The 20607-nt window shown below is 48.8% G+C and overlaps 1 protein-coding gene across 4 annotated transcripts in view; it reads left to right on the top strand.

Moving 5' to 3' along the window:
• Nucleotides 1-20607, top strand: part of PAK3 (p21 (RAC1) activated kinase 3) — a 112404-nt gene that overhangs the window by 61522 nt on the left and 30275 nt on the right. For all 4 annotated transcript variants that reach the window (XM_051968117.1, XM_051968113.1, XM_051968112.1 and 1 more), the window contains 2 exons: nt 8333-8536; nt 15797-15897. In XM_051968117.1, coding sequence (XP_051824077.1) covers nt 8333-8536; nt 15797-15897 — 305 coding nt within the window. The remainder of the gene's footprint in view (nt 1-8332; nt 8537-15796; nt 15898-20607) is intronic.

Raw genomic sequence — 20607 nt, 5'->3', positions numbered from 1 at the left:
GTAAAGGATATTTCAAAAATACTTCTACTTTTCTGTATTTGTTTATGAGGTTTTTAGTAAGAGAGCTCAGGCCCTTGACGCTGCTGTATGTCTTACCAATGTTGATGAGATGTTTTCTAATGGCTGCTAATAGATAAACTCAAATAGAAAGCATTATAGAAACGAATAATCAATTTTCACAGAGCCTTTAATTTCAGAACTAGGTCCAATTTGCATGCCAAAATTATTGTTCACAGTTAATTTTTTCATTAAGCCGCATGAACAATTCAGTAATCATTTGATACATAGTAATACTTGTTCTTCTCTTCCTTCCTTCCTTCCTTCCTGCTTGCCTCCCTGCTTTTCTTCCTTCCTTCCCTCCCTCACTTCTCTGTTTTATTCTCTTCCCTTCTACCTTCCCTTCATTTCTTCCTTCCCTTCCCCATCCACCCTTCAGAGTTGAAGTTTACCTTGCTTGTGACTGTTCCCTCCTCAAGCCTCTCTTCCTGCTTCAACTTTCCCCCAACCTCCTCCTGTTTCCCTTCAGACCATAATATATTTCTACTCCAAACTCTTTGTAGTGCACAGGTGCACATCCTCTTTTGTTTAATTCAGATAAATTCATGACATGGTCATCCCTTCCATCCTTTCCTCCATGTTTGTAAACTCTCTCATATTCCCATTCCAAGTCTTAGTGGCTTCTTCCCTTTTCTTCAGCAAATTCCCTCTTTGCTCTCCCAATACTAACAAAACCAAACAAAACCACATTGAGATCACCTTCTTATCCTTCATTCTCTCTATGACTCTTGAAGAGCGGGATTCAGAAGATCCTTTTGTCTCTTCTCCTTTATTTAGAATGTGCCTCCTTATTGTTTACTCCCTTCCTTGACTCCTGTGTTTGCATTTCAGGGTTTCTGATAAGTTCTGACTCTTTCATCAGTAATTCTCTTAAGTCCTCCTTTCTATTAAAGGACGTTTTCCTCCCTGTAATTTTATTCTCAGCTTGTGAAGGGAAGTTATTTTTGATTATAAGCCTTTTAGAATAGCATTCTAAGAATTTACCTTCTTTGTAGTAGGTATGTGTTTTTGACTATGCCATCTTTTTTCTTTGAGAAAGAGTCAAAAACTCTGGATTTTGGCTGTGATGTTTTTCAAATGTTTTTTGGTTTGGCGTGGTTTTTTTTTTTTTTTCGGGAGGTGATGGGTAGATTCTTTCTGTTTTTACTCTGCTCTTCTGCTTCTAATAGATCTGGACAGATTCCTTTTATGATTCCTTGACCTATGGTCTCCAGGTTTTTTGTTTGGTCTTGGTTTTCAGGAAGTACAATGACTTTTAAGTTCTCTCTGATGGATCTGTTTTCTGACTCACTTGTTTTTGAAAGTAGATACCTCCCATATCCATCCTTTTTTTAATTAATCTTTTGACTTTGAGCTAATATTTCTGTTTTTCATGGAGCCCACTACTTGGCTCAAGTTTTCTGCCTTCTGTTCTAAGCTGTTAATTTTCCTTCCTACTTCTCTCTTATTTCAGTTCTAATGAGTATCCTCATTCGGAGCTACATGTTTGTTTATCAGAACTCAAGCTTAGCTTTCTTGGTATGATCCTCTCATGGCAATTGGAAGCTTTAGGCCTATTTATTGGAGTTGACACTGGTGTATTGGGTTCATTTTGGGCAGTTCTGGCCTGGATGGATGGAGCAACTTTCTTAACTTCTGTTTATCTTTAGTTTTTGACATTAAAAAGTTATCTGAAGAGCACGTTGGTGCAGAAAGAGTTGTCAATGAAAGAGTTTGGTAAGTTTTGGAAGCAAGAGAAAGAGAGTGTGTGTGCACTTGCTTTGCAAATTGTAGAGGATGCGGGATGATCTTGTAGATGGTATATGGGGCTTTCTGATTGGTAGTGGGCGACAGAGCGATTTGTGAATGGCAACAGACTTTTTCACATGTAGAAGGCAGTATGGATGATTTTGCTGAATTAGAGAAATTTAGAGTTGAAAAGAGGCCATCTAAAGCTAACCTTTACCTGCGAAAAGATATCCTTTACAATATACTTGCCCTACCAGTTTCTGAGTCAGCCTGTTTCATTGTAAGTAGCACCAATTGTCAGGAAACTTCGCTTTACATCGTATTTCCTTACGTACTCTCTGGAATACCTTCCCCACAGGTAACAAACTTAAGTTTTGCCTTCTTATTTTTTTGCATCTTCTTAGACTCCCTGAGTCTTGGCTCCTTCCTTATGACCTAGTATCTTTGGTCACCGTTTCCTGCACTGATTACACTTTCACTTGTAATTTGGTCACCATTTTCTTTACTGGTTACACTTTCACTTGTAATCTCCTCCCCTTCTCCAACTCACTGGTTGTGGAGGGTTTAAGAGGGTCAGGATACTTCTTGTTCCCCACTGTTGCTCCCAAGCTCTCCCTCTACCATCGTCACTCAGTGATTTTCTCCTTTGGGGTTCGTATCATCTGTATTTATCAATCAAAAATCTGGGAGCTCTTGTCTGTTGACCTCCAGCATCCTCTGCTTCTTTCTCAATGAGCACAACATGTGGGTCACAGTCTTTCTCTACTCCCCAAACTCCTTCAAGCCCCAATCCATATCACCTTCCACCCTCCCTTATTCAATGAACTCCAGTGGCTCCCTATCTTCCTCCAAGAGCAAATAAAAAACCCTCACGTTTGTGTTGAAAGCTCTTGACAAGCTTGTCTTTCTCCCACTTTATTTCCCTCCATTTACTCTGGCCTTCTTTCCATTCCTCAAACAGGCTATTCCATCTCCTGATTCTTCTAGACATTTTCTCTGACTGGGCCCATGCTTGGAGTTTTTGTCTTCCTCCTGGCTTCCCCTTTGTGCCAGTGCCTTCCCTCTGAGACTACCTACCATTTATCTGTCTAGGGCTTGTTTGTACCTTGTTGTTACATCTTAGACTGGAAACTCTTGGAGGGCAGGAATCATTTTTTGCCTTTGGATCCCCAGGACTTAACATGGTGTCTGTCACACTTATTCATTTGACTTTTCGCCAAGCCCAGTTTTTCCTCTCTGCAATGGAGTCTGACCAAGACAGAACGCAGCTGGGCCTTTCTCTGCTTTAGATCTGCATTTGGGGCCTCTTTTCATGGAGCGGAAGGTCGCATTTGCTTTCTTTACTCTTCTACTACACTGTTGACTTGTCTTAGAGTTGAGGTTCACGAACCACCCCTTCCTCTGACCTGATCTTTTCCAGGCAAATTGTTGCTTAACTGTGCTCCCCTGAGCCATACTTGGGAGATTGATTCTTTTAATTCAAATGTGAGAATTTACATTTTTGACACTGGTGGTGGGATCAAAAGTTCAGCACCATCGATAGCACCTTGTGTGGGAATCTCTAGAGATTAGGTGGTTTTCTAGTGATCATATAGTTTGTCAGAGGCAAAATATGAACCCAGATTTTCTTTATTCAGCTGGCCAGCTAGCATTTATTTATTTCTTATTCGTTTATTTATTTATTTATTTTGCTGGGGCAATTGGGGTTAAGTGACTTGCCCAGGATCACACAGCTAGGAAGTGTTAAGTGTCTGAAACCAAATTTGAATTCAGGTCCTCCTGACTTCAGGGCTGGTGCTCTATCCACTGAACCACCTAGCTGCCCCTTAGCTAGTCACTTGCTTTGTATCAGGTAATACAAAGAAAGGTAAAAAATTATTCCTGCCCTCAAGGAGCTACCGCTCTACGGGGGTGCCAACATGCAAACAAATATCCAAACAAACTATAGGGTTGTAGATCTATATGTTTATCACATATATCTGTGGATGTATGTGGGAAACTTTTAAGATAGTCGGCAGAGTAAAGGCATCGAACGAAGAGGGATCACGTAAGAGCTCTCTCAGAAGATGGGATTTGAGTTGACTTGAAGACAACCAGGGAAGACAGGAGGCAAAGGGGAAGAGGGAGAGCACTCCGGGCCTGGGCACGGTCAGGGAAAATGCCCAGGTTGGGAAGACAGCATGGCACGTATATAAAGAGCAACGATTTCGAGGTTTTATTCAGTCTCTCCGAATATTATCTCTAGAGATTTAAACGTATTAAATTTTATCTTCTTAGATTTGGCTTAACATTTGAGGAAGTCAATCGCCTTGAAAAGCCTGATCCTGATTTCCCCCTGAGTTTAGCTCTTCCTTTCAGTTTTGTATCATCTGCCTTTGACCAAGGCATTGATAAAAAAACAAAACAAAACAGAACAGTGCTGCCCTGGCCTTAGAGACATCTTGTCATGGCTCCATTAATGACAACCCTTTGGATCTCACTATTGAACAGGTCCTCATTCCACTTAATTATACTCTGTCTTTCCACCTTTTCCATAAGAATAACCTGAGAGACTTGATCAGATGCTTTGGGAAAATTGATAGCTTCCTTTGATCTAGTAATCCTGTCTCAAAAAGTAAATAAGGTCAGTGTAGCCTGAAGCCATACTGACTTCCCTTTTCTAGGTGTTAAATGATCTCTTTGATAATACCCCCTTCTTCAATAAGTGGATGAATAAATACCTTCACAAATTTTCCCAGGAATCAGCCAGATTCACTGGTTTCTAATGCACTCACTCCATTTTGTTCCCCTTTTTGTGGAGCGAGACATTTTCCCCTCCTCCCAGCCTGTACCCTCCTCTTCTGTTCTCCCTACTCTTTCACAGATCATCGATAAGGCTCAGTGATCCCATTTGCCAGTTCTTTTAGCACTGTGGGATTTAGTTCATCAGGGCCTAGTGAGCCAATCTCATTCGGTACACCTAACCAGATGCTTTTCCTAGAGTACCTGTTCCAGGTGAACCCTGTTCTAGCTATTTTTGTCATTCCAAAGAGCATGTTCGTTGGTGGAGCTGATGTGCAGTGTGAGAGGTAAGGAGCTGGGTCGGGTCTCTATTGTTGCTCTCATAACCGCCACACCCCCTTTTTAGTCTCCCTTCCCGGTGGTGCTCAGAGAGACCTTTGGGTTCTTCTTACCTCTTCTGCCCAGTCTAAGCTTGTTCCCGGCTTTATTACTTAGCGCTCTGTTCTGAGAGGACCTTGGCATGCTCTGTGTCATCTGCCTTTATTTCCAAGAACAGAGGGCAGAGATAACATTTACTTTAATCTGTTGAGATCATTGTGAAAGGTTTTGTACGTGCTGGAGACCATTGTAAACTGTAGAGGGCTGTTTTTAATGGTGGAAGCCCCTGTAAAGAGCAGAGGACAATGTCAATAGTGAAGAGATCTGTGAACATTTGAGAGTTCCATGTGCTGTGGAGGCCTCTGTTAATGGTAGAGGATCTCTTGGAGGAAGGTCACAGCATCAGGATAGGTGGAGATGAGGGTTTCCTGGAGGCGGGGATGAGGCAGAGAGGAAGCTGGATGGGGCAGGAAGAGAAGAAGACAAGGCCCAAGAGGTTGAGTGGGTCCAGTCTATGGAGATCATGGAGAACCTTGGAGAGTCTATCGGATGGGGGTAAGACAGGGAAGGAAGAAGTATGTTAGAACATGAAGAGCAGATCTAAAGGCTATAGTTAGAGTCCGTCCGGTCCAATCCTCTGATTTTATAGAGCAAGAGACTGAGGAAACCCAGAGAGGGAGAGGGACAAGGCCCAAGTTACACCGAGACGATGGCAAACCTCTCCGTTAGATTTCCTGTCACACCACGGGATTCTTTCTCCTCTACTTCCCTGCCTCTCAGCTAAGGAGATTCTCGTGTATTTACTCAGCCCCTCACTTTTCCTCCCTCAGTTTTTCTTCCACTCCCTTATTGCGCTGACCCAGCCAACCAGTGGAACGTGAGTACCTAGTACCTACTGTGTGCAGAGGCTCTGCTGGGTGGCTGCAGCTTAGGCTTTGCAGGCCCCGCTCCGCACTGCTGCTTCATGGTTTTGGCCCATGTAGCTTGGCCTGACCAACCCTCGATTTCCTCCCTCCTCTGTCCTCCTCTGTTCTTCTCCCTTGGCCCAGCTTGGCTCCCCTGTTGGGCTCTGGGCTCCTGGCCAATGATGGGGTGGAGAGGCAGTGACATCAGCATCACTGGGGACAGCCAAGGATGGAGGCAGCTGGGGACGGTGGGGGCTCCTGGGAGGAGGTGAGAAGGAAGGAGGTGGCTCTGGACTCCCTTTCTTTTCTGCAGCTGCTGGAGAAGAGGCAGGTTATACTCATCCCCTCTGTCTGGAGGTAGGGACGTGGCCTGCCTTGCCCGGGGTCTGGGGGATTGAGGAGTCTGGGGGTGCTGGAAAGGGGCTGCAACCTGGAGCTGTCTCTCCCACCCTGAGAGGGGTGAGAACGGGGGGATCTTTCTTCCCCTCATCTATAATCTTTGGAGGAGGAGGAGATGGGAGGAAGAGAAGAGGCAAAGAAGGAAGAGCCGCCCTCATCTGGCCCAAGTGGCCGGACCAGCCGATGCCAAAAGACCCTTCTGCTCTCTCGGAGCGATTCCATAGCTTCGATTGACAAAGCACCAGTTGGGCACTCAGGAGATCTGGAGGCTTTCCTTCTGGTTCCAACTGGACCGGGTGATCTCTCCGGGTCTTGCCTTCCTTGTCCGTAAGAAGAGGTCTTGGAGGCAAGAGGGTCCCCAAGGTCCCTTCCAGCACTGAGGAAGGATGACTCTGTGACAGTGCTGGGGAGTGAGCCAGGGGCTGGAATTACACCCTTGGCCACATGCAGATGAGTTCGGTCTTTGAGCTGGGGGCCCCCGAGGGGATGGGAGCCCAAAAGAACAGGTGGTTAAGCTGAGAAGATGTCGATCCCAAGCCCAAGGACGGATGCCGTGGGGGATCAGGGTGGGGGAAGGATTAAGAGCCAGGCCCTTCCTCGGATCCGTGACCAGGGGAAGGTACTTGTGGAGGATCAAGCGGTGGAATTTGAGGCTTTAGGAGTTGGCCAGCAAATGCTCCAGCTTTGCATGATTTCCTCCTGGGGTCCTTTGGGACCCACAGACTCCCTGGGAGGCAGTTGGGTGACAGCAGCCAAATCCCCAACCTGCTCGCAGGTTGTGTTTGCAGAGCCATGTTTAATGGGCACGGTGGGAAAGGCCAGGGTCTTCTTCGGCTCCTCTGCACCCTCCAAGGGCATCTGGCCAACTTGGATCTCACCAAGAAACCCTCTGGGGATGGGCAGCTTGGAGGGCCAGGGAGCTTGTCGGGGCAGTAGACCCATCTCTCCCTCTATGTATGGAAAATGCTTTGCAGTCCTTAAAGTGCTCAATCTCTGGGAATGGCTGTCTCCTTGCCCGGAAGAATGGGCCTAAGTGGAGGGCACGTTTTTGGAAAGACAGTCAAGCTGCAGTGCGGGCAGGGCAGGACAGGGCAGTCGGGACAGGGAGGGGACTAGAGACTGGCCCCACGAAGAGCAGCCCAGAGAGAAGGTGAGGTGCGAGCGAGCGTGTGTGCACGTGTGTGTGCTTGGGAGTGAGCATATGCGCCCGTGCCTGGGATCATGGGCTTCGTCTTCCAGTGTTTAGAAGAGGAACCAGCTTTGTTTTGCTTGGCACACCCCTGGGCAAGGTGGGTAGAGGGGATTGTGAAGCTACAGATCCCGGCTGGGCATGAGGAAGTACTTTCCGATAATCCGAGCTGCTCAAAGGGATGTCTCGGGAGCTGGTAAATGGGGTCCCTTTCCGTTGGAGGCCTTCAAGTAAGGCTTGGCTGTCCCCTTATGTGTGGAGGGAGGGAATTCCCGTTTGAGGCAGGGCTGGGTGGGCTGCCATTTCTGAGATCACTCCCTGCTCTGTAGTTTGGTGTTTTTCTCTTTTGGGGTCACAGAAGGAGCATTGGTCATGCCGTAGGCACCGGGGGGGTGGGTTCAGATCCTGGTGTTGGTGCTTATTCTCTGTGTGACCTTGGGCAAAGCCTTTTCATCAGGTTTTTCTGCACAACAGTGGGTGACAGACAGAACCCGCCCCCCTCCCCCCGCAGGCTCGTTTTGAGTCAAGTGCTTTGTAAACCATAAAACCGGGAGTTCTTATTAGGATTATGGGTGTCTAGGCTTGGATCCAGGCTCAGCAGGAAGGTCTCTTCCAGCCGCTTCCGCTGGCTTTGCAGATACTGCTTGGGCAATTGTCAAGTGGTAGAGAAATGCCAGCAAAGACAAGCTTGGACGCAGAAGGCCTTGCAGAGTGGTCACCGACCCGGATGCCACCTTGACCATTTCCCTCTCAGTGACTCGGTTGCCTTCTCTGTAAAGTAATCAGGTTGGACTCCAGGAGCTGGAGGGACCTCTCTAGGTCTGGTGCTGGAAGGACAGAGTTCTCTATGCCCCTGGCTGCAGCATCAACATTTGGGGCCCAGTGTCCCTTCTGGCTCTGGTGCTCCATAGACCGCTGTGCTCCAGCTAACTCATTTTGTTCCCTCTTCCTTTAGGAGGCTGTGAAGGATCCCTCTCACTGACCATGTCTGACAGTGCAGATAGTGAAGAGAAGCCCCCAGCCCCTCCGCTGAGAATGAACAGCAACAACCGGGACTCCTCAGCCCTCAACCACAGCTCCAAGCCCCTGCCTGTGGCCCCCGAGGAGAAGAACAAGAAGGCCCGACTCCGCTCCATCTTCCCCGGAGGAGGGGATAAAAGTAATGTATCGCTGGCTGGTCCCTTCTCATTGGCTCTCTGGCCATACTCCCTCTGGGCTTCCCCGGGGGCTATTGGGAAATGGCCTTTAAGCCAAGGCTGTCTGTGAGATTTTCCCAGGTTTCCCTGGGTGGGGAAGCTGGGCTTTGACCTAGGATAGCAACTGTCATTTTGGGAGAAGCCTGTCCTTGAGCACCAGTTTGGTCTCTTATCGCTTGCTGGGTGACATTGTTCAATGGGCCTCAGTTTCCCCCAAATGTGAAATGGAGATAACAATTATAGAAAGCTTGAGCAAAGTCCAAAGTGCTTTGGGTTTGAAGTCCAGAAAGTTAGTTTGGAAGGCTGCCTCTGTGACTTCCATCGCTCGGGTGAGCTTCACTTCCCTACTTTGGGTCACTTCCCTTGTCTACAAAAGGAAGACTTGGATTTGCCGATTTGCCGATTCCCTCTGCTTTGGGATCCAAGGGTCCTTCCAAAGCATTAGTTTGAAAAATTAGCTTATTTTGTTAAAAAAAAAAACCCTTTGTGTAGCACCTTCATTTCTGAATACGTCCCTTACCGTCTCCGCTCCTAGGAGCCATCCCCAGCAAGAAGTATTTAAATAGAAAGTAACGCAAGCCAGACCAGGCTGATACATCAGCTGCGCCTTACAGTGCATCCAGCATTCGAGACCCCCACCTCTGTGGGGGAGGGAACGAGCCACATCTCCTCCACTCTTGTCAGGGGCTGTGTTTGGTGGTCACGATTGGGCAGCATTTGGTTCACTTTTTTTTTTTTTTATTCTTTACATTTCTGTGGTTGTTGTCATTGCACACAGTCAGTGGGTGCTTTTGAGGCCCCACCCTCCCCTGCTCCCATCCTGCCTCTGTGGGTCCAGAGTCGGGGAGCCAGCTCTAGCTCGCTCCTATGGTAGCCCCTGTCCATTCAGGAGGGCTCTTTTCATCAGGGAGCCCAGATCTGCCTCTTCTGGAGGCATTCTAGGCCTCTGGGGTTAATCCTTCTTCAAGGTGGCTTGTCAAGATGGACAAGATGTTCATGTCTCATGGACGATGAGATATTTGGTCTCAATTGTCCGCCATTTCTGCCATGGACCACGTCTGCCACCACCGTGAGGTTTGGAATCGACCTCTTTCTGCCTATTAGCAGGATTAAATAAGAGAATATGATTCCATTTAATTCATTTCTACACTCACTGCTTAAGGAACAATTCTCTTTCCTTCTTCCAACTTTTAAAATGTCCCATCCTGATGGAAAGAGATAATCTCATCTGTGGTGAAACTGACACCCAGGGGCTTGGGAAGAGTCTTCCTCGAGGTCGTGCCATTCATCAGGGCAAAAGACAAACCCCAATATTTATGGGAGAGTAAACTGAGGCTCAAGGAAGGGAAGAGATTTCCCTGTTTACACAAGTCAGGTCCCTGATTTCCCGTCCAAAGCTCTTTTGGATTCTTCAGTAAACAAGGAGTTCTGTTACGGTAAAGGGAGCTGGGCGCATTTAGGGTGAGCCTGAATCCAGGGATCGGGCATTCTTCATTCATGTACTCAACATACCTCTTGACCTCCCCAGGCACCCCTCTTTTCTAGTGAGCGATGCTCTGGGAGGATGGCAAACACTCTGCTTGGCACTGGAGAACTGGGGGAAGTTTTGGGACGTCTGACCTCGTGCTCTGGGTGCTCTATAAGTTTTGCTAGAGAGTGCTGAGTCTGTTAGAGCACTAGGCCGAAAGTCAGGAAGACCTCGGATACTTCCTGGCTCTGTGGCATTGGACGAGTCACTTTATCTCTGTCTGCCTCAGTTTCCTCAATTGTAAAATGGCTTTAGTAGCAGCGCCTTCCTCCCAGGGTTGTTGTGGGGACCAGATGAGATTTATTTGTATAAATGTGCTTAGCACCGTGCCTGGCTTATAGTAGGTGATATCAATGCTTATTCCCTTATTCCCCTAAGATAGGGGAGAAAGTAGAGTGAGTTGTGAACCCTACACGATGCCCAAGGATTCAGTTTTGGCCCGGGTTCAAATAGGCACATTCTTTAGACTTTGGTTCAGTGAAAGGGGGTGGGACAGGGCTGGTGCCAGGGAATGACTCCTCTTTCCTCTTTTGGAAGGCCTTGGAGATGGCCTTGGAGGGCCTTTGGATTCTTGGTCCCACAATGAATGCAATCTATTCTCTCTTCCCCATTATCACCCTCCAGATATGCAAAGATGGCCACCGAATGCCTCACCCTCCAGGGCCTCCCTCTCCATGCATTTGCTCATTAATTCAACAAATATTTATTCAGTGCTCACTGTGTGCAAAGCCTAATCCCTCATCTCAGGGCCAGTTCTTCAGAGATCAGACTCCTTCTTCCCAAACCCTGTCATCTCTTCTCTGGGCTAAACACTCCCGGGTGGTTCTTTATTAGCAGAGGGGAGACAGACAGAGGCCTATGGGATGCGGTTCCTGTCTTCCAGGAGTTTATCATCTTGGAAAAGAGACGAGACACGAGAATGCCAATAACAATAATATCAATGACTAAGAGGCTGTTAACTGAGGGAGAGCTCAAGGCCGGTCCCTTGCTTTGTGCTCAGAGGAGATTAAAAAGGGGAAAAAGAGAAATCAGCCTGCCCTTCCATTGTGTGGGCCTGGTTCTGTCACTGATGTCACACTAATGGGAGAGTTTTCCTGGCGGGGAGCAGGTTGGTATGAGGCTCTACATCTAAGATGGTCTAAGTGAGAATGGAGAGTCTAAACTGTTATTCGGATTCAGGCCCTGTTTGAACACGTCCAGTTACGGACTCCCTCCAAAGGCAGCCCGTTGCATTGTGGGACAGCTCTGATCAGTAGGAAGTTCTTGGCTCTTTCAAGCCCAAACCTGCCTCTTCTGACCCCTCAGAAGTTCAAATTGGGAAGGAGGTGGGCACCTATTGCAACCGATACCATAGTAAAGAGTCATTGAGATTCTGCTTCAGGATCTCCAGTGATGGAGAACCTATGACCTCCAACACAGCCCTTCCTCCTTTGGGAAAGCGCTCGGTGTTAGCAAGCTTTTCCATCTAAGATGGAAGTGTATTTGGGCTGTTGCTCCCCCATTGTTCTAGTTCTGTTCCAACTCTCTGGTTCCCATGATCTCCTCCTTCATCCCAGCTTGACTCCACTCAAAGATGGTCATACCCTTAATCTTGATCCCTCACAAAGTCCCCCCTCCACGGTCATAAAATTCCTTTATCAGATCAGAAGGGTTTTTTCATCATTCCATCTTTCCCTGTATTCTCTATCCTCCCCGTTCAGTCCGTTTCTGCTCTCCCCCAGTTTTCCCCAGGCCCGCACCCCTTCTCCGGCTGTACACTCATCCTTCTCTGCCTTGACTCCGTACCATCCTTTGTACTCTCTGGCTGCTCGTGTCTAAGATTTTTTCCCATCGTTTACAGCTTTTGCTTCTGGTCATGAGCTGCTGAACAGAGCTGGTTCCACTAGACATTTGAGCTCCAGAGAGCCAGTCAATCCTTTTATACCTCTCTAATTATTAGATTCACTCCAGAAATATTGAGTCCTCTGTTTGACTTAAAGCTCTTCATAATCCGTTCCAGACGTCTTACACCTTCTGTCCCTCTTTACCGCAAGCAGGCTTCCAGCCAGTAACTGCACTCTTTTCTCCTCCATGTCCCGATTCTGGGATGTCCTGGACACGAGAAGTCTACTCTTTTCCACCTGTGAGCTTGGTAGATCAGAAATGATTAATCTTCTTTGCCGAGATGTACAGTCTGCTTGGGACCTTGGGAATATGGTAGAACTGGGTAGCCATGGTAGACCGATATGCCCCTAGAAGCTCAGACCCTAAAGTAGGTGAGGAGATGTTGGGTTTGGGTGGTTCCTGGGAAGAAAACAGCCCAAGTCTTTCCCCCAATGCAAGGTGGTGGATGGCTACCTGTCAAGATCAAGCCCAGAGTTCACTCCATTTCCACAAAAGATGTGGCTGAATGGTTGCTAATCTGCATCAAAATGCCACGATAGTTTTGGACCAAAATGGTTGTGAGAAAGCTCTGCAAATAGGAAAACTGAGTTCCAGCAGACCTCTAGGAGCTTATGGTGGATTGCCTTATTGTATGTTTATGTGAACGAGTTAGTCCTTCCCTCCCTTTTGCAGAGATGTGGCCGAGACGCTCTGAACTATCGAGCGGCACTTGGTTGCCCGCTGAGTCGGCTCTGGCGTGGCATTCGAAGCCCCCTCCACAGTCTGGTGCTCTCCCTCATCCCTAGCTTTACCAGTGGAGATTCCTTTGCTCCATGGGCTCCAAGCTTCCTCTCCACTAGAGTATTTTCTGATCTGTGGGCCCCCATTTTCTTCTCTTTGCTTATATGCTTCCTCATGCCGGGAGTACCCTTCATCCCTTCTTTACCTTGGAATTCCCACCCATCCTTTCAAGCCCGACTTTAATACTGCATCCTTCAGGAAACCTGCCCTGATTCTCCCTAGCCGATAGTAATCTTTCCCTTTGGATTAACCAGGGAATATTGTCCGCACCTCCCAAAGACCAAGAAGGTCTTCTTCATGCCCCTTATTGCTATAGTCTATATTTCTTTATAACTGCATCCTCCTTCACCCAATTAAGCAGAAAGTAGCAAAGACCAACAATTATTCCAAACCCGTCACCCCAGTGGGCACATCTGGCAACATCTGCTGCATTCAGCCCCTCTTGTCTCCCAGAAGGAACGCTTCAGCGTCAGGCCTCTGAATCTGGATTGACCACTGGGCCTGACAAACCAAATCACGCGTTGTCTGCGTCCACACTGCCTCCTACCCGCTGCTAGGTGGTGAGTTCGTGCAGGCAGGGACTGGGTTTTCTTTCTTATACTTTACTGCTTTCAGGGAACTCCTAGAGTTCTGTCCACGGTAAGCACTTAAGATGGGGTAAGCTCCATCGCCCATATGCTAGATTCTGTTCCATGAGGGCCCAAATCAAGTAATTTCATCTTTTTGGCCTTCTTGGAGCCCGATACAGGGCTCTACACAGAGGGAGCGCTTAATAAGTGTTTGATGAGTGAATGAGTAAATGAACAAATAAGTTGCCAGTGAATGAATGAATGAATAAGTTGGTCAGAAGAGAGAATCTCGTGGACAGAGTAGAGTTCCAGACCAGGTGTGCCAGGAAAATCTGAAGGGCTTTGTGATGGGAGGGCCCCCAAAGTTTTTGAGCCCCAAGACCTTCTTTTATGGATGAGAGACTTCCCCAGAGAGAGGAATCGACACACTTGAAGTCACCTAGGAGCTAAGGAAGCAAACCCTGGGGAGAACACGCTTTCAGACAGGCTTCTTTGAGGGGGCAGCCTCTGAGCTGATCTTTGGGACTCGAGTGTAGAGCTTCACATTTGCCAGATTAGTCACATGCTTCAGACGATCCATGGTGTCTCCTTCCGCCAACGTGGGCTTAGATTGCTGCCCTCCCGGGTCTCCGTGGATGGTTTTGGGAGTTTCTGTGACCAAAACCAGCTGGCCTCTGAGCCCCAGCCTCATAGCGATGAGCCTCCCGGGCCTGAGCTGGGCTGTCTTCTCAGTCAGTGGGCTTGGGTTGTAGTCAAAGCCGGTGTAGCTCAACAGGGGTTGGGAGAGCTCAAGTCCCACTTGGAGTAGGAGAGGGGGAACTCCAGTGGAGAATTTATTATACACACACACACACACACACACACACACACACACACACTCATACACTCCCACACTTATGCACTCACTCATGATCGTATGTATCTTTACTGTGAAACCTTTTTGAGAGAACGTCTGCTTGTTCTCTAATCATCATTGTTTTCTTGAAAATTCATAATATTTAAGTCCCCACTTTTTGTGGAGATGGTAGATTTGGCAGGGAGTGAAGCGTGCCGAGGAAAGGCGACGTATATGTGGACCAATATCGTATTCAAATCAGAAGACCTGAATTTGAATATCAAGTTGAATAATGGATAGGGGACTGCTTGGCAAGTCACTTTCTCACTCAGAGCCTCAAAGTTTCTTATCTATAGAATGGGGCTGATTATCTGGTCTTGCCTTCCCTCACAGGGTTATTGGCTTTTTAAAAAAAATTTTTTTATAACTTTTTATTGACAGAACATATGCCTGGGTAATTTTTTTTTACAACATTGTCCCTTGCACTCACTTCTATTCCGACTTTTCCCTTCCCTCCCTCCACCCCCTCCCCTACATGGCAGGTAGTGCCATACATGTTAAATATGTTACAGTATATCCTAGATACAATATATGTCCTCACAGGGACATTGTGAGAAATATGCTTTGTAGAATGGACTGAGTAATTTAGCGGGATGAGTTATGATCATTATTGTTTCCCCTCAATCGATACCAGACGAGGGGCTGTATATTTGTGGGATTGAATCGAATTGACACTAATTTATATGGTACGACAGAAAGAGCACAGGAGTAGAATTTCTTGTCTCCTGGTTTCAAGTGCACATTTGTGCCATGGGAATGGAAGCAAAGCCTTGAGGTATGTCTGTAGCCCTCTCCTATCTGCCCACGATTTGGCTTAGACTGTCGGATCGGCACCTCTGCAGGCAGGGGGAAACCTGGATCTGAGAGGAGGAGGAGTGGGACGGGAAGGAACGGAGGGAGGAAGAAAAGGGGACGGACGCAACCCCTTGAAATGGGTTGAAATGGGGACCTGATGAGGGCCCTTGGGAGCCCCCGTGCTTTGGGCAATGGGCGACTGGGTGGTTGAATGAACTGTTTTCTCTACTGAGGGTGGAATTATTGTTCTTTGTCATTTTTAGACATTTCAGTCCCTCAATAACCAATTATTAAGCACCCGTTCAATGCGAGGTATACAAGAGCAGAGGACAATCCCAATCCTTGAGGAGTTTCTATTTGAACGGGAGAGACAGCACCCCCATGAACATATACGAAGCAAGTTCTACACAGGCTAAATAGGAAAAATCTAACAGAAGGAAGATGCCAAAATTAAGAGGGATGGGGAAAGGCTTCCTGGAGAAAGTGGGATTTTAGCTGGGACTTAGAGAAAACCAGAGAGGTCAGCACTTGGAGTGGAGGGGCGAGTGTAGAGCATGCCAGGCCTGAGGGCAAGAAGGGAGAATGGCCAGACTGTAAGATGGGGGGGCTTGTGCACGGAACAGTCAGGGAACCAGGGTCATTGGAGAGTGAAATATAAGAAGACTGGAAAGGGAGGCGGGATGATAGTCTAAGACCCCCTTTAACCCAGAGCCTCTTTTCCTTTGAGATCATGGCCAACGGCCCCCGGCCCTTCTCTTTTTCCTTCCTCCAGCCAATAAGAAGAAAGAAAAGGAACGGCCAGAGATCTCTCTTCCTTCTGATTTTGAGCACACAATCCATGTGGGGTTCGATGCCGTCACTGGGGAATTCACTGTAAGTAATTCCTTCCCATCTTCCTGCTCCCCTCCCTTCTCAAAGCATATGTTATTGTGTATTTGAGCTGCCCAGGTTTTGGTCTTTCCCCATGATACTCTAGGATGTATGATAACAGGGACCGGGTTGAAAAGGGGTTGAGAAGTGAATTGGAGTTGGGGAAGTGGAGGCGGGGGTATAGACGATGTTTAAGAAGTTGGCGGGGCAAGAGAGGGCAGAGAGAAGAGTTTGAGGGGATGCAGGGCCAAATGGAGAGTTCCCTCCCCCACTCCCGGCCCACTTCAGGATGGAAGAGACCCTTGCAGGCTTGTAGGTGGTAGGAAAGGTGGCAGGAGAGAGCGAGAAACAAGGTAGAGTACAACAGGGAGAAACAAAGTATTGCGTAATAGGGAGAAACAAGGTATTGTACAATAGGGAGGAACAAAGTATCTTATAATAAAGAGGAACAAAGTATCACATAATAGGGAGGAACAAAGTATCTTATAATAGGGAGAAACAGTATCATACAATAGGGAGAAATAAGGTATTGTACGTCCAAAGATGAGGACGGAAGGGATTGGCAAGGGTTGGTCTTCCCAGGGAAAAGGGCCTTTGTGCTATTCTGCCATCCTGTCAGTGCCTCCAAGTCTAGCTTGGGATCCTCATGGATCCTCAGGAATGAAAGGGAGCTAGATACAAAGGACAAGGGAGCTCACTACCCACGTTTTCAGACAACTCTGCCTTCTGCTGGCTGAAATTTGGGCCTGCCACAGTTCTTCCCCATCATCCCTGTTCTTTCTGCCTGCTCTCCTCCACAGAACGGCTCTCTTGCCCAGAACGCTCTAGACTGGGGGTTGGGCAAATGAGGCCCGTGGGCCGAACTAAAATGTAAAAACCATTCTTAATTCATCGATCATACCGAAGCAGGTAGCGGGCCAGATTTGGCCCTTGGCCACGGTTTGTCCACTCCTGTTCTAGGCAGTCTTAGATTTATGTCTCGGGCCCTCTTTGGATATTTCTGGGGCTCAAACAGAATGAAGAGATTCCAGTAGCTGCATGACTTTTGAACCTGGGATCTTTGCAGGTTGAGTGGCAGGACAGGGAAGAGGTGATGGGAAATAGGGCCCCTGGGACACGGCCCCTCGCTTTCTGTCCCAGGAAGCACCTGGTTTTCTGTGTCTAGTTCATATTCTCCCAGACTTAGAGCTAGAATGGACCTTTTTGGCAGATGGGTAAACCGAGGTCAATTCAATTCACATTTATTAAGCGCTCATTACGTGTAACATCTTGTGCCAGGGCTAGCAAGGCAACAGGGAGCTGAGGAGGCACAGTTCCTGTTTGAAACCTCGAGGTGAGGGAAAGTGGAGACGTGACCACATGATTCAAGTTAGTAAGTGGATAGGAGGCAGCCAGAGCACCCTGAATGTTGGTGCCTGCTGGGGTGCTTTCAGGAAGAACTGAATCACTCAGGAGAAGGTGCCAGAAACTTTGGACGGGTTGAGGATGTTGCTGACAGTCTGAGATGCTTTCTCCCTTCCTTTCTCTGGGTCTCAGTTTCCTCATCTTTTAGAGAACATAGTCCTCATACAACCTACAGTATAGAAATGAGAACACTCTTAGAATCATTATTGTCCAAGTCTGTGGGCCTGGCTAGGTACCTTCCTGTCACTAGGTGAATAAATGAATCAGAGGGCTCGTGGGAATCGTAGATTTACCACCAAGAGGAGTCTTGGAGTTCATCGAGTCTAACTCCTTTACTTTAAAAATAGAAAACAGGCCCAGAGGGGCGAGAACTCCGCTCCAGGCCCCTCAGCTAGTCACTGACAGAGCAGACCTCCCAGCCAGATCCTTGAGTCAGGGGGCCTGGCTTTCACTCTGACCTTTCCCATTTCCTGGCTGTGCACTCCCCGAGCCAGTCGCTTCCTCTGAACAGTAGGCGTAAGACTCCCCATTCGGCCCACCTCACCAGGTGCAGTGGGCACAGCGCTTTGTAGGCCTTCAGAGGCTTTTTGGGGTCCTTGTGGCTGTCAAAGTCTAAGATTCTCAGATGATGGAGCGCAAAGCTGGACCCCTGACTGAGTGACGGAGTGTGTGTGTGGGTGGCCTGCCACACTCCTGCCTCCCCAGCTTGTTCGCCATCTGCTTTGTCAGGGCACTCACTCCTTCTGTAACTTGATTCTGATGGTCCCGCAGGTCAATGAGAAAACTCATTTCTTTGACCCTGGAGGTTTGGAAAATGCTCGATCTGAACCACATTCTGAGCAAAGAGAGCCAATTTAGAATTTTACTCTATGGGTGAGCTAACAACTGAGGCCCAGAGAGAGGAATCATTTGTCCCCAGTTAAAAAGCCAGGAAGGAGGGGCAGCTAGATGGTGCAGATGAGCATCAGCCCCAAAGTCAGGAGGACCTGAGTTCAAATGGGACCTCCAATGCTTAACACTTCCTGGCTGTGTGACCTTAGGCAAGACAGTTAACCCCAATTGCCTCGGCCAAAAAAACCCAAAAAGCAAAACCCAAAAAAGCCAGGAAGGGGCAGAGTTGAGAGTTTATTCTAAGACTTGAGTCTCCCCGGTCCAAAAGTCTATCCGCTAAGCCACATTGTAGTTCCGAAGCCTAGTTTTCTGTTTGGGGATTAGAGGCCCGAGGCTTCTGTTCTGTGGTCACTCTGTGGGCTGACCCCTGTTCTCAGGATCAAACTCTTGTCAAGTTAGGAGCAGACTTGGCTCAGCTGGGTGGTCACATCAAAAGCTGGCGGCAGTTGGGGATGGGTTTGAGGGCCTTCAGAGATGTCCAACTGGACCGGTTACTTCTCCTTTCTCAGCCTCGGTTCCTCCTCAGTAAAATGGGGAAAATAATAGCACCCATCTCCCAGGGTTATCAGAAGGTCCAAATGAGATCATGAAAGTACTTTGTGAACTCTAGCACCCGCTAGGAATGTCAGCCGTTATCGTAGTTACTGACGCTCTCGTGTTAGGCCGGGCGTTTTAGCCAGTCCATTGCTGCTGATTCAGCTTGGAGCCCCCACTTGGACACCCAGGACTTGGGGTCCTGGGCTTCCTGACTTTAGCGTCCAAGGGAATAGTTGGCATCTAGCCAAAAGATCATCTCCCTGTGCTCCGAGCAGGGCCGGTGGGGGGTGACAGGGGCTGGGAGGGGTGGGGGGCCATGCTGGCATTAGGACTCAACTCAATTCAAGTCAACAAACCTTGAGGAAGCTCCTGTTGTGTGTAAGCCCCTGTGCTCGGCGCTGGGGTCACAAAGATGAGAAACAAGAGGGCGTCCGCCCTCGCTAAGGGAGCGCTCCCATGCGGAGGGCTCGCTGGGCCAAAGAGCCAGCCTTCTGGGAGGGTGAGAGCCTTTCAGCTGGAGGAGGCCCCCGGGGGTTGCCTAGAGAAGGACCGTGAAGGAAAAGGGCTTCTAGCGGGTACAGCAAGAGAGCCGAGGGCATAGCCCGGGCCCAGAAATGCCGGGTAGAGCGGGGGGATGCCCAGGAGTCCACTGGTCAGTGTAGACTTCCATGAGCGGGAGAGCCACCCTGCATGCTAGGGTAGGAGCCTACTTGAGAGGGGCCTTGAACTCCAGGACGGGGTGGGGGTGAGGCTGGCGCAGTGGGATCAGTTGACCCGCGGGAGGCTTCTCTACCTTTGGAGACACGGCTGCCTTTCAAAGCTGTGCTGACGCTTTGCCTGTTAAGGAAGTAGGCCTTGATGCCCCCCATGTTGTTTCTAGAGCCTGCTTTGATGTGCCGGGGACTGTGTCGTCCCTGGCCTCCCTTCCCAGGAGCCATGATTTGGCCTCTGGGGACTCTGGGCAGCAAGTTGAATATGAGTCTGCCACGTGATGTGGTGTCAGATATACGAGCAGCTTACGGGCTCTTAGGCCGCATCCAGGGAGAGTCCGTGTCCTGGGTCCCGGGTGTGTCGGAGCTGGAAGCCAGGGCTGCTGCCACTTAGGAGGGACCTTGATGAGCTAAGAGAGTCCAGAGGAGGGCACCCGGAGTGGGGGAGGGCCCAGAGTTGGTACCGTGCAAGGAGTTTAGTCTGGGGAAAAGAAGGCTTGGAGCAGTTTTGAAGTGTCTGCAGCCCTGCCATGTGGAGAAAAGGTTAGCTGTCTTTGGCTTTCTGGAAGTGAGTCTGGGAGCGGCAGGTGAGAGGGACAGAGACAGAGAGGCTGGGAGGAGTTGCTTCCTAGCTGTTGGAACGACTGAGTGACAGGCGAGAGTAGTGAGTTCTCTGGCCCTGGAAGTTTCCAAGTGGAACAGAGAGTCAGGATGCTGGAGAGGAGATCCTGACTTGGCTACGAGTGGGTCAGATGTCCTGCGGTGGGGAGGGGGCGGTTCCCGCCAGGGCCAGGCCGCTGTGATTTCGTAAACCTTTGTTTCCACCTGCCCGGGACGCGGTTTCCCTTTACCCAGCTACCGGGTAGGAAGCGGTGGTGTGAAGCGGGATTTGGCCAAGGCCAGCCGGGTGAATGCGCCCGTTCTTGGGGGCGTCGATCATTTTGTTTTCATCTTCTAGCTGGAAAGGGCACCGGGTAGCCTCGGTGGGCAGAGAGCCAGGCCTCCTAGCTGGGTGATTTGGGCTTCTGGGCTCTCCCGTGTCACGGGAGGCCTCCATCGGGGCCGGGCAGGAAGGGGCACTGGGTCGTCTGGGGAAGCCACTTGAGCTCCCTGGGCCTGTTTCCTCACCGAGAAAATGAGAGAGGGGTGAGATTAGGATTTAAGACTTTAT

This window comes from Antechinus flavipes, chromosome X (genome assembly GCF_016432865.1).
Source record: "Antechinus flavipes isolate AdamAnt ecotype Samford, QLD, Australia chromosome X, AdamAnt_v2, whole genome shotgun sequence".
Lineage (NCBI taxonomy): Eukaryota > Metazoa > Chordata > Mammalia > Dasyuromorphia > Dasyuridae > Antechinus > Antechinus flavipes.
Note: the sequence above shows the minus strand (reverse complement) of the source record. Positions and strands in the feature narration are given on the sequence as shown.